Below are 12,913 nucleotides of genomic sequence, written 5' to 3' on the forward strand. Positions count from 1 at the left end.
TACTATAGTCTATTAAGTGTGCAATAGCATTACGTGTGAAACAATGTATATACCTTAATTAAAACAATACGTTATCGCGAAAAAAAAGTGCTAACCATCACCTGAGGCTTCAACAAGTTGCATTAGTAACATCAAAGATCACTGATCACGGATCATCATAACAAGTATAAAGTAATGAAAACATTTGAAATATTATGAGATTACCAAAACGTGACAGTAGACTTGCTCGATGAAAGGTTGCCCCCCAAACTGTAATTTGTAAAAAATGCAGTGTCTGTGAAGCTCAATAAAGCAAAGTGCAATAAAAGGAGGTCAGCCTTCACTTTACAAGGAAGAAGATATACCTGCATTCTCTAACTTATTTATTCAGATTAAATAAATGCATTTGGTGATAAACTCCACTATGGAAAAGAAAACAATATCACATAAAATTTATTCAAAGTTTATTGCTTCTATATTTAATAGAATAAATAATATTGTGTCTTCAGAGAAATACAAAAAATATACTTATGAATGGGAAGCAATTAAAGTTGAGAAAATTTACAATAATAATAAATCTTTAAGTCTAACTTTCAAAGAACCTTTGAAACTGGAAATAGTGCAGATCATTGGTTCTGGAACCAGATCTTGGTTCTACATGTCCTTCCCTGAGTTACTTAAATTACCTGAGCCTTGGTTTCTTTAGCTCTAAAATGGTGATATTGTTTAAGTTAAAAGCTTTCAAGAAAAAAAGTCATTAAATGTACAGTTTACATGGTCAAAATTGCTTTCTTCTACTTTATTTTTTATTTCCTCAAAACAAGTTTTCAGAAATTGTTAGCCTGAGGACCTCTAACCACACTATTTTTAAACACAGAATCCAATATTATTATAAGAAGTACATTAAAATAGCATCTCATTACTTAATTACTCTGTGTAGTTTTCTATAGAAACCTGAGTAGCACTACACTGGGGTTCTGCTATGTAAAAAAAAAAAAAATTTCCTTATTCATATTTTTCTTAAACTGTGTTATCAATAGCTTGGTGAGTTCCTGAAAAGATTTCAGAAAATTCAGTATCAGAGAGCAGAAAATGTGTTAAGACAGAGTTAGATATTTAAGGTACGCATGATTTGAGAATCTGCATATTTAACAATAAAATATTTTTATTTATAGATCAGTTCATTGAGCAGTAAACAGATCATACTGATACCTAATAGCTATCACTATCGGAACATGAGCTATGATCAAATACTAACATGAGGCATCACCTCGCACCAGTCAGAACGGCCATCATTAAAAAGTCTACAGATAATCAATGCTGGAGAGGGTGTGGGGAAAAGGGAACCCTCCTCCACCATTGGTGGGAATGTAAATTGGTGCAGTCACTATGGAGAACAGTATGGAGGGTCCTTAAAGAACTAAAAATAGAGTTGCCATATGCCACTCCTGGGCATATATCTGGAAAAGACAAAAACTCTAATTTGAAAAGATGCATGCACTTAATGTTCACTGCAGCACTATTTACAATAGTCAAGACATGGAAACAACCTAAATGTCCATTGACAGAAGAATGGATAAAGAAGATGTGATATATATATATATATATATATATATATATAAAATGCAATATTACTCAGCCATAAAAAGAATGAAACAATGCCATTTGCAGCAACATGGATGGACCTAGAGATTCTCATACTAAGTGAAGTAAGTCAGACAGAGAAAGACAAATATTTTATGATGTCACTTACATGTGGAATCTAACAAAATAATACAAATGAACTTATTTACAAAACAGACATAGACTCACAGACATAGAAAACAAACTTACGGTTACCAAAAGGGATAGCAGGGTGGGGGAGGGATAAATTAGGAGTTTGGGATTAACACACACACACTACTGTATATAAAATAGGTAAATAACAAGGACCTGCTGTACAGCACAGGGAACTCTACTCAGTATCTTGTATTATCATAACCTAAAATGGAAAAGAATCTGAAAAAGAATATATTATATATATATGTGTGTGTGTGTATATATATATATATATATATATATATCTGAATCACTTTGCTGTACACCTGAAATCAACACAACGTTGTATAAATTAACTACACTTCAATAAAAAAAAATACATGGGACTTGCCATACTAGGAACGAAAATAGCAGCCTCTTCCTCATTAAGGTTTTCCTAATCCTTCTCCCAAGATATCCAATTAGAATTGGTCCTTCTCATATTTGTACCCTACCTACCTCACCATAATGTCCGTACATTTCTTAGTGCCTAGTACAGGGTCTGGAACTTGGCACATATACAAAAACTACTTATTGAATGAATGAACCACAGAGTACCCTGATGCAAATGAGCCAGAACAAATGCATCCTTCTAGGTACCGATAAAACACATTCTTACAGAGAGCAGAGGCCATAGCACTCTCAGTTTTCCTATCTGTAAAATGGAATTATCTACATCAACAGTACGTGGTATGAGTTCAACCGATGGTCGTTAATATGTTCTTTGATTTATCTTTGTATCATATCTAGGATAGTGATTTCACAGCTAAGGATTTTATGGGGTTTTTTTGAGGTTGAGGTTGACACACTATATAATCTTATTTCGTAGAACTTTAGAAGTCAAGGTATCTGGCTTTTCCCAAACCACTGAACACTTAGCCCAAGCTTGTCCTGTTCGCCAGGACTTTCCAGGAAATCTCACTCTTCAGAAAAGAATTTGTAAGCAAGGAAATGTTTCAAAGCTTTTACTTTGAACAAATGTGTTCTCTTTCCAAATTCTCTGCAGTCTTATAGTAAATTGTTGAGAGGCAATTTTACTAGATTCCATAGCTTCAAAAGTTTCATTATATGTAGCTGCATGTTATGTGTCTAGTGGGAAACTGGGGGAAATTATTGAATATTAAATCATTAGTTTCCACTACTTTGTTCTTTATGCCTTTTGTGAAGATCTGTAGTCTGCAGAACTTGGCGTTTTTTTTACAACTGTTGGGAGAGAACATATTCTAGCATTTTTTAAAATAATATTTATATAATCTCAAAGTTTTCTCATTTATTTTAAATAGCACAGGAATATACCTTATTTTTTTGTGCCTTGCAGCTACTGTGTGTTTTACAAATTGAAGGTCTGGAGTAACCCTGGGTCGAGCAAGCCTACCAGCGCCATTTTCCCAACAGCATCGATCACCTCCTACCTCTGTATCACGTTCTGGTAATCCTTGCAATATTTCCAACTTTTATTATTATTATTATATCTGCTACGGTGACGTGTGATCAGTGATCTTTGATGTTTATACTAAGACTTGCTGAAGGCTCAGAGGACGGTTAGCGTTTTTTAGCAATAAAGTCTTTATAATTAGGGGATGTGCATTTTTTTAGACGTAATGCTATTGCACACTTAACAGACTACAGTATAGTGTAAAAACATAACTTTCATACGCACTGGGAGACCAAAAAATGCACGTGACTAGCTTTATTGCCATATTCCCTTTATTGCTGTGGTCTGGAACCGAACCTGCGAATCTCTGAGGTGTACATGTATATTACGGACAATTTTAAACATATTCAACAGTGAAGAGAATAACGTAATAAACCTCATCTGCCATCAACCAACTTCAACAATTATCAACAATTACCACCTCATGGCCAATTCTGCTTTATCCATTTCCATATCACCCTCAAAATTAAACTCATTTGAAGCAATTCTCAGACATTGTGTCATTTAATTGGCAAATATTTTAGTATAATTCTCTAAGCCACAAGGACTTTAAAAAATATATCCATAGTACCCTTATGTCACGTAATTTTTATCAGGGATAATTTTTAAATTTTGTCCAATATCCATATTTCACATTACACTAACTAACTCATAATTTTTTATACTTAAGCAAATCAGGATCCACATAACATCCATATATTTATTTCACTGACTCATATGTCTCCTATATCTCTTTCAATCTACCAGGCACCTTGTTCTTTTACATTTTTATCCTTGCATTTTATATGTTGAAGAGATCAGGTCATTTTTCCTGTACTGTTTCTCACAGTCTGGAGTTTTCAGAGTGAATTCTTGTGGTTTAGTTTATCATGTTTCTCTGTCCTCAGTTTCTGTTAATTAGTACTTACATCAATACCTTTCATTATATTCAGGTTTTCTACTTTCCTTCCTCCTTCTTTCCTCCCTCCCTCCCTCCCTCCCTCCCTCCCTTCCTTCCTTCCTTCTTTTCTTTCTTTCTTGGCACGAACACTTGATATGCATCTGGTATACTGTCACCCTTCTTGTAATGTTAGCTGTGATTGATAACTCATTGCATAGATTCATTACTTCTTAGGAGCTGTAGAACTGACTTGCTCTAATTCTGTCACTCATTCTTCATTTATTTGTAGTGAGACCGTATCAGGTTATATTTATAAATTAACTTAGGGAGAATCAGGATCTTTGTACTATCAAGCCTTTCTAGGAATGCAGCATATCTTTCCACTTTTAACTGTAATTACACAAACTTCGGGAGTATTTTAGTCCTCATTTAGGCTATTTACTAATTTTTGACTATGTAAATGTTTTCTTCTTTTCCTCTATGTCTTCTGATAAACTAGTTTCAGAACATATAAAAGTCTTTTGCATGCTGATTTACAACTGGCTACTTTATCAAATTCTCACCTTGTGAGAATTCTACTTGTGTGTAGTAATGTTTCATTCTTTCTTTTCAGCCTTCTAAATATTAATAGTCTCTGGAACTAAAAGTATTTTTGCCTCTCCTTCCCACATTGTGCCTTGAATCGCTTTCACTTTTCTAACATCATTGGCACTGTGATGTATAAGGGAACTTTTGTCTTGGTTATTTTCTTTCTGATTATCAAGCATCATAAATGGAATTCCCTGGCTGTGCCAAGTTGAAGAGTTGATCAGAGAGGCTTTTCTTTTAGGGCATTCGGAGATATGTTCATAGCGCTAGATACATAATAAAGGAAATGAGAATTCATGAGATGTAAGTATCACATGGCAGAGAGGACCTGGTAATGATGTAATTACATAACTAATCAGGGCGACAGATTCAGAGCCTCCCGAATTGTACTTTGGAACTCAGATAATTTAGCGCCCCCTCCACTGAACCATCAAACTGCTGTTGAGTTATATATTATATTACATTTTTTACTCTAAAAATTATCTTTTTATAATATATACATTAGTTCTGAATAGAAGTGACTTATTAAAAGTCAGAGAAAACAGGACTAGCATTTCCTATGAGCTGAAGCAAATTCTCATTTAAAGTATCACAAGCTTCCATCGAATGATTTAGAGCTACTTGGGTAAACTGAAGTTGGACATGCTGATGCTTTGGAGCACTTCTTAGGGTCTCCTCAGATTGTCCCTGTCAAATTTCTTATGGATGAATGATTGTCAGGCAGTGTACATTAATTCCTGAGCAAGAGAAGCCCCTAGCAAATCCACTAAAGGCTTTTTCCTTATGAGTTTACTCATTAAATTTCAGTTGAAACGCATTTGTTAAGCTCGTATCATATACACAATGCGGTACCACGCCCAACTGCAGCCCTGTGGGCGTGGACGTTCTACTGAATAGCCGATAGAGGCACTAATATTCTTCTGGGTTTGATTCTGAATATAATTTTGATCTGCTAATCATTCTGTTGCAAGTTTTCAGTGGAATAAGAAATGAGGAAGTTCGCCATTCTATTAGCAACTCAAGAATCTAGAACGTATCATTCAAACCAACGGCCTTTAAAAAGCTCACAGGCAAATTGAGGAATTTGCTAAATACCCTGTAAGGTGAGATTTGGACTAACCACAAAGAAAATCATTTTATCCTTCTAAATGGTTCCCGGGTATATTGTGCCCAATAATTAAGCAAACCTGTTAAACGTGCGTGACAAACCTGCCAAGCAAACTAAAGGTATATCTTTAAAAATATTTATTGTTTCTGTAATCAAGGTCTAAAAGTTGGTCTTGAGCTTTTACCCATAAGTACCTAAAACTAGCTCTTAGTATTTAACAGAGACTTGTTCTTTAGAGTTGAAAAATCTAAAATGCCATTCTTTGTTAATAAAAATCTCAGGCCATGAATATATTCTAAAATATATAATTAAAATATTTAACAGCAAGGAAGAATGATAAGGGGTATACGTAATTATAGTAAATGAGTAAGTTTTAATCAGGAGATAACATAAATGTTTTGCACATTTCAGCTGCCGGCACAGACTTGATAAGATACTGAGTCTGGGTCTGGAGCAGGAGGTTGGGAGCCCAGCCCTCGCAGACACGCTCCCACTTGTGGTTTCTGCCTGTCACTTAACCGGGAGATGCAGAAACCGTGAGTCTCACTAGAGACCCGAGCCTGCATGTTTTCTAAGGCAAAAATGGAAGGAATCAATAAGACTGCCAGACAACATTCAAATACTTGCACTGAGAAATCCGTCACCAGAAGCAGCCTGCAGACCTATGCTTCTCGTTGGACATCCTGCTGGTGACTCTTTCAACTGCCCTCTTCCTATGTTCATCACTATCTTTCTTAACGATAAGCAATAAATAAATAGAACCACAAAGTCCTCCCTTTTCCATTAATCCGTGGACACAGCATCATGAAGGGAGAAGAAATCTCCGGTCTCATTGTTCTTATTTTAGGCGAGATTTCCTGTAAAGTTTTGTGGAGAAATGATTCACGATGATTCACCCTAGATTAAGTGAGTCGGCATGATTAAGATCTACTCAGAGGACCCTGAACCACTTTTTTAGAGAAAAAAAGGCCAAATCTGAAAAGGTTTTCAGCTGTTCCCATTGACGGCAGCGAAGGTAGCTACGCACCATTTCTTACATGTGCACAGTGAGCTGGAAAATGACACCAGAACCTCTGTAACAGTCATCTTGTTCCCTCTCACAGCTCCATAGGTCTATTACCATCTTGATTTTACAGATAAGGAACCAAAGCTCATTATAGATTCTTCATCTTGGCCAGGACAGCTCTGCTAGTACAAGTCGCAGAACTCGGTTTCAACCTCATTCTATTTAATCCCTTACCCAGTGCCAGTAACCACTCTAAACACTGCATACTTGAAATTCTTCGTGTAATTTAATGCATCATGGTTTTCTCTCCTCCCACCTGTACCATCTTACAGGTTTAGTTTTCCTTCTCTGCTAAAGCAACTTTTATTTCTACCCTTAACACTTAATTTTTAGATATACTTAATTCGATTAAACTATTCATACTGTATTATTAAGATACCTAAAGAATTTAGTGCTTTTACAAGTGCCCTAAATTGTAAATAGATTAAAAATAATCAACACCTCTGTAATGTACTTTTATGAGTTGGCCATAGTCATATGTACGCATGCCACGTGAAGTTGAAACTACAAATAAGAACATTTAGCATGAGAAAGTATTTCCATCCTGTTTTTTGGCTGGAGTTTCTAAAGACCTTCAAACTGATTTCAAATAGACACCCTCCGAGTCTCTGACCCTGCTGAAATGGCATTTCCATAAGCACAACTCTGGTTTCATCTAACTCCGTCTTTTAAAACAAGTGCCTCTGTTTTAAAAAAAAAAAAAAGGATTATGCCAGTTTACAAGACCATATAAAAATGATGACTATGTCAACAAACCAGGAACGTTAATTTAAAGCAGGACTGCAGAGTCCTTATTTCCTTATTTTAATTACATATTCCCAAGAAATAGTGCAAATAGTCTTTACTGAATTAAAGAGAGATACCTTATTAGTTGAAAAAAACATTCAAGTTAACAAAATTTCAAAAGAAACCCACTTACTTGTTCAAACTCATTCTTTTGAAATTCTTCAAAACCAAAGATGTCCAATATTCCAATATCCCATGTCTGCGAGCTGAAATGAAAGAGGACACAGTGAACAGGCATCCTTAACGCTTCCCACTGCTACTTTAGGTTGGAGAAATCCAGCCACATAGCGTGTCACTGGCAACTTGAAGTAAAAACACAAATGATTATCTTAATCTGGTGGAAAACTGAAAATTAGGAAGAAAAAGTGTTCTTTTAATGCTTTGATTCAAACACAAACTCATTAACAAAAATGCACTGATTTCTAAGTATAAAATGTAATGATATATGGGTAGTTTAATATTTACTTCTCTGAAAGCCTCTGTGTCTGTCTCCTTCAAATAGACCTGCTTTCTCTGAAGGAATTTGGACCGACCTGTTAAGTGGGTCTCACCAGCAGTAAATCAAGCCATTTCTCCATTACACATAAGTACAATACAAGTCAAGTTACAATTAAGCCATGTGCATGTTTTTTGATAGATCAGTTTGAGCCACTCCAAAAATTATGATTTTCCTAAAGGAGGCCCTATAAATAAAGAACAATGAAGATCATGAAACTCGGGTGCGAAATGGAAAGAAATCTATCTAAGTAACGACTTCTCTCTTCCATGTAAACTATCTCTCTTGGAATTTGCTACAGTCTTGGATGGTCAAATCACAGATGTCGGAACACACACAGTAAGTGAGGAAAGGAGGAATGAAACCTCATGTGACCCGGGAACCCTGACAACCTGGATTCTGTGGGGATATGGGAGCGGCACGGGGGTGTGTGCACGAGGTGCTTCTTGCAAAGAAAGCCCCAGATGATTCTGGAACGCTGGTCACCCCACCCCTCCCATGTCTCTGGTCTAGCGCGTCATCAGGAGGACTGCTGTCTGCATTTTCTGCCAGTGGAAGCGATGATTCCTCATCACGATGGTGCTCGTTGTTTCATTACCAGTCTACCTGCTGGTGCAGATGTTTTGCTGTTGTTTCCACTCAATTTGATGCATCCAAACTGCAGACCCCCTTGGCCACCAACTCCTTTTTTTGTACCTATATTGTGTTTTCACAAGCAGGATGTAATCACAATACATTAGGGGCTATAATTTGTCACTTACATGGCCACTTTTTTCTCTAGAAAAAGGCAAGCTAATGATTCTGTGATATCCTTTCTCTAAGATTATTTGTTGTAGATGGTACAAAATATGAACGTCATAAGTAGGAAAGAGCATTTTAAAAGCCCTTGATATAAACGTCACATGGCAAAGAGTGTAAGTCAGTGAGGGGAGGAAAGAAGCATTCATTGGATGTCTCTAGGTAATCGATTCAGTATTTTAGAAGAAAAAAATAAAGTTAGCTTTGTATCTCACCCTGTGTGCCCAAATAAACTCTACATGGATTAGAGAGCCAAATGTTAGAACCAGAAACTGTAAACACGTACAGGAAAACAAATGTGATCTTTTTTTTCTGCTTTCAGTTCTGGGAAACGTCAAAAGAAAATATTCAAAAACATGATTATGCAAAGACGAAATTCTTTTGCAGGATAAACTGTAAAAATAAAATTAAGTTCTGTTAGAGGTAAGTATTATTTAAAAACGCACTGTCTCCTTCATTTTCATAGATTTTTCTCAACCTACTAGACTATGTGTCCAGTCATACATCATCTTCCACCCATCCACGCCTCTCCCCATCCCACCATCTTTATAATGTGCACAAAAAGACATCGGGAATGATGTTCGCTCAGTGGGAACCACGGTGCTGAGGGTTAGGCTGATTTGTTGCTCTGTTGTGTGTGTGTGTGTTTTCCATGTAATGAGCTGCATCGTTTCACTTGTAGGAGCCTAGTGATGAAGCCTGTCAAGTTCTGGAGTTGTTCCGTCTTGGTAGGAATCCTGATTGAAACACTTTTTAGTTGGATAACTTTGGGCAAGTTACTTAAATTTTCTGAGCTGCAGTTTCATCATTTATAAAACTGAGATAACAAGTCACATTTATCCACCTAGATATTTGCTACAAGTAGAAGTAATGTAAAGAAAGTTCTAGGATAATAGCTGGTACACAGCTGTGTCTCCAATCACTGAAAGTTGCTTTTAAAAATAGTTGTTTAAACTTGCTATAGAAATACAGAGGGTGGCTAAGAATAGAAATATAAATGGCTAATAGGCATATTAAAATGTCAATCTCATGAAAATTGCAAAAGAAATAAACTTTAAAAAATTATGATGGGAAAGACATCCCCATACACTTTTGTTGGCAGTTGAAATTGGTAGAGCCTTCTTAAAAAACAACATGCTTATGTGGCACAAAGCTTTGAAATATTCATATCATTTGCACCAGGACTTCCATAAGCAGGAACCTATACTAAGGCAATTATCAGAAACGCAATTAAAGACATGAATAACGATGTTCATTGTTATCTTAATTATAGTAAAACAACAAAAAGAAATAACAAATACCCTACACTAAAGACACAATTAATTAAACAGCATCCATCCTAGGACGGATTAATTTAGAGAAACTGTCAAGTTAATAGAAATCAATTTATAAATTCTGTATAAATAACCCCAATTACACATCCAGAAGACTTAGACAGAAGTACAGTCAGCCCGAGAAGAGGACCTGGAAATGTCTCGAATGGTAGACCTCGCGGTGATTTATTAATTTTTAAAATGTCCTATAGTGGGTATTATAGCACTCTCCATCTTTAGCCTTTATTTAAAACACACATGACTAAACACATGTTGGGCATTTTCTGAGTTGGTGGAGGAAGGACAACCCTAAGCTTCAGGGCAGAAAGAGGAAAGTGGAGCCCCGCTGAGACGGTGGAGACAAGTGTCTGGTTTTCCAGGGACGGGAGGTGCAGCAGGGACCCGAGGAGTCCAGAGGGAGCAGAGGGGCTTCCTGAAGGCCACGTGCTGGTCCAAAGCATGAATGCTCCTGCCAGCGTGTACCAGGACCTCCCTCTCAGGCCCTCAGACCCAGTTCCCCTGCCTGGTTCCCAGCTGCCTTGGCAGCAGGGGTCCTGTAGTGACAGCCCACAACACTGACAGAGGTCAGGGGTAAGGAGAAGAGCTATGGGTGGCAGGACCTCATGACATATGTCCTTCCCTTTCTCATGAGGATTGTGGCTTCGTGTGGACGAGCAGAGGATGCTGAGGCTAGCCAGCTGTGCGTGGGTGAGTAAAATGTTGAAAGATTCTGGTTTAGGTTGGGGACAGTAAATTAATTCGTAATTTAGAGTAGCATATATTTTGTTGAAAGAACACTCCTTTTAAATGATTTTTTCATACACACTGGATTCCAAACTATATTTGGTTACAAAATAAAAATTTAAAAAGGAAAAGATGGGAAGAAAGGAAAAACCATTGTCAGGATAACATTTAATGCAGGTTTAATGCATTTTAACGATTATTTTTGCAACTACTGACAGAAATAAGGTGTTCATTTTTTTCAAAACTCTATTTCATCTTTTATGATTGAGTGAAATATATGACTGTTATTGCAATAGCAGCCTTGGCAGGAGGGTTCTAAGAACCTGTAGCCAGCAAAATGCGCATTCTGTCATTTCTCTTACTGATATCTTGACTCATATTACACAGGCATTTAACTCAACATCCAATTTCTAGGACGGAGGAGCAGACAGAGGTCATCAGATGAACCGGGATTCAATCCATTAGGCAAAATTAACATATTAATAAGATGATCTGTTTTAGTTCAAATTCTGCCTTAGAATTCTCCTGAGGGCTTTCCTGATGGTTAACAAAACTCTAACCCACATTAACTCATTAGTAAAATACACCAACTTCTATATCAGACAAAATGTTAAATGCCAAGGCATCTGTCTCATTTTGATTTGCCTTCCAGGTTTGTGGGTATGAGAAAGGGGAAAGTCTGAATCAAAGAGACTGTCCACTTTGGAACACGGATGAACTAATTTTATTTGGGCAGAGAGGTCCGGGGATTTGTACACATCAGGTTTTGTCCTCAATCGTCCCCAGGCAAGGAGATGAACTAAGTAACTAAAAGTCAGTTTAGGGAAGAGCTGAATCCTGTTTGGCACAAAACCCTCAGATGGAGCCAGAGCTGAATCAGCCTCTTTGGCTGATCATTGACGGGTCAGACTCCAGATGGGGTAAGAGTGAAATATAAAAGCATTCCAGACTTGAGCAATCTGGCTGTCCAGACACACTGCCCTGGGGACCAGATGGCCTTGCGCAGAGGTTAGTGGTGCAACGTCCCTGGAGAAGTTGAGCTATGCTATGGCGTTTGCAAGCTCTACTACCAATACGCTGAAGAATTTGGTTAAAATAAGCTTTGTTTGTAATCGGCAAAGCGCACGGTGGCTACCTCTGCCCAATCCATAGCTTATCTGACTCTGCAAGGGTCTTCTCTAGTCTTAGAGGAACTTGGGATGGAGACGTGGCTCCAGGATTGCGTATTTTCAGAAGTTCCTGCCTTTTATTCTTCGACGGAAGAAAGTACCTGAGACTTACCATTTTCTGAAAACACCTCAGAAATTAGGGAAGAAGTCTGCAGTTGCTGACAAGTTTCATTAGAAGCTGGGTGCCAGGTGGGGCTAGTGGTTACCAAAGCAGCCCTCTGCGTCCAACTATCCTAGGGCATCATGCATACCAACGTTGTTCTTAAACCCGTCCTCCTTTGTATTTTTCCCCCCACTGGAAATACAAGTTAGGAAGTTAAAAACTGGAGACCCCTTGAAGTGAAAACTGTAGCTAATTAGCCTGGATGTGCACAGAAATCCTGGCATGAGGGTGAAAACCAGAGCTAATGCTTTATTGATGCAGTATCATATAAAGCCACTTCCAATTGCTGGTCTCATAAACAAAGCTAGTTCTGACCTACAGAGAAACCAGGAAGGGAGCCCTTTCTAGGGGTAGTAAGAGCACAAATAATAAAAAAATCACTTACACCCTTCCTATCAGTGAAAGCTACAACTCACAGCTGAAAAGCACCAATACTTGGTACTTTTAATAAACCTATGTCCTTATTCACTACGAGCTGCTTTTAAAACAGTGATTGATATACACACACACAGACACACATATATACACACACACACACATATATACACACACATATATACACACACACATATATACACACACACACATATA

General features: G+C 37.4%; 1 protein-coding gene across 2 annotated transcripts in view; it reads right to left on the reverse strand.

Annotated features, from left to right (window-relative positions):
* MYO16 (myosin XVI) overlaps nt 1-12,913 on the reverse strand; it is a 531,143-nt gene that overhangs the window by 164,849 nt on the left and 353,381 nt on the right. For both annotated transcript variants that reach the window (XM_029210034.1, XM_029210033.1), the window contains exon 21: nt 7,773-7,845. In XM_029210034.1, coding sequence (XP_029065867.1) covers nt 7,773-7,845 — 73 coding nt within the window. The remainder of the gene's footprint in view (nt 1-7,772; nt 7,846-12,913) is intronic.

The sequence above is a fragment of the Monodon monoceros genome, unplaced genomic scaffold, assembly GCF_005190385.1.
Source record: "Monodon monoceros isolate NGI ecotype Baffin Bay Population unplaced genomic scaffold, NGI_Narwhal_1 Super_Scaffold_8, whole genome shotgun sequence".
NCBI classification, from domain to species: Eukaryota; Metazoa; Chordata; class Mammalia; order Artiodactyla; family Monodontidae; genus Monodon; species Monodon monoceros.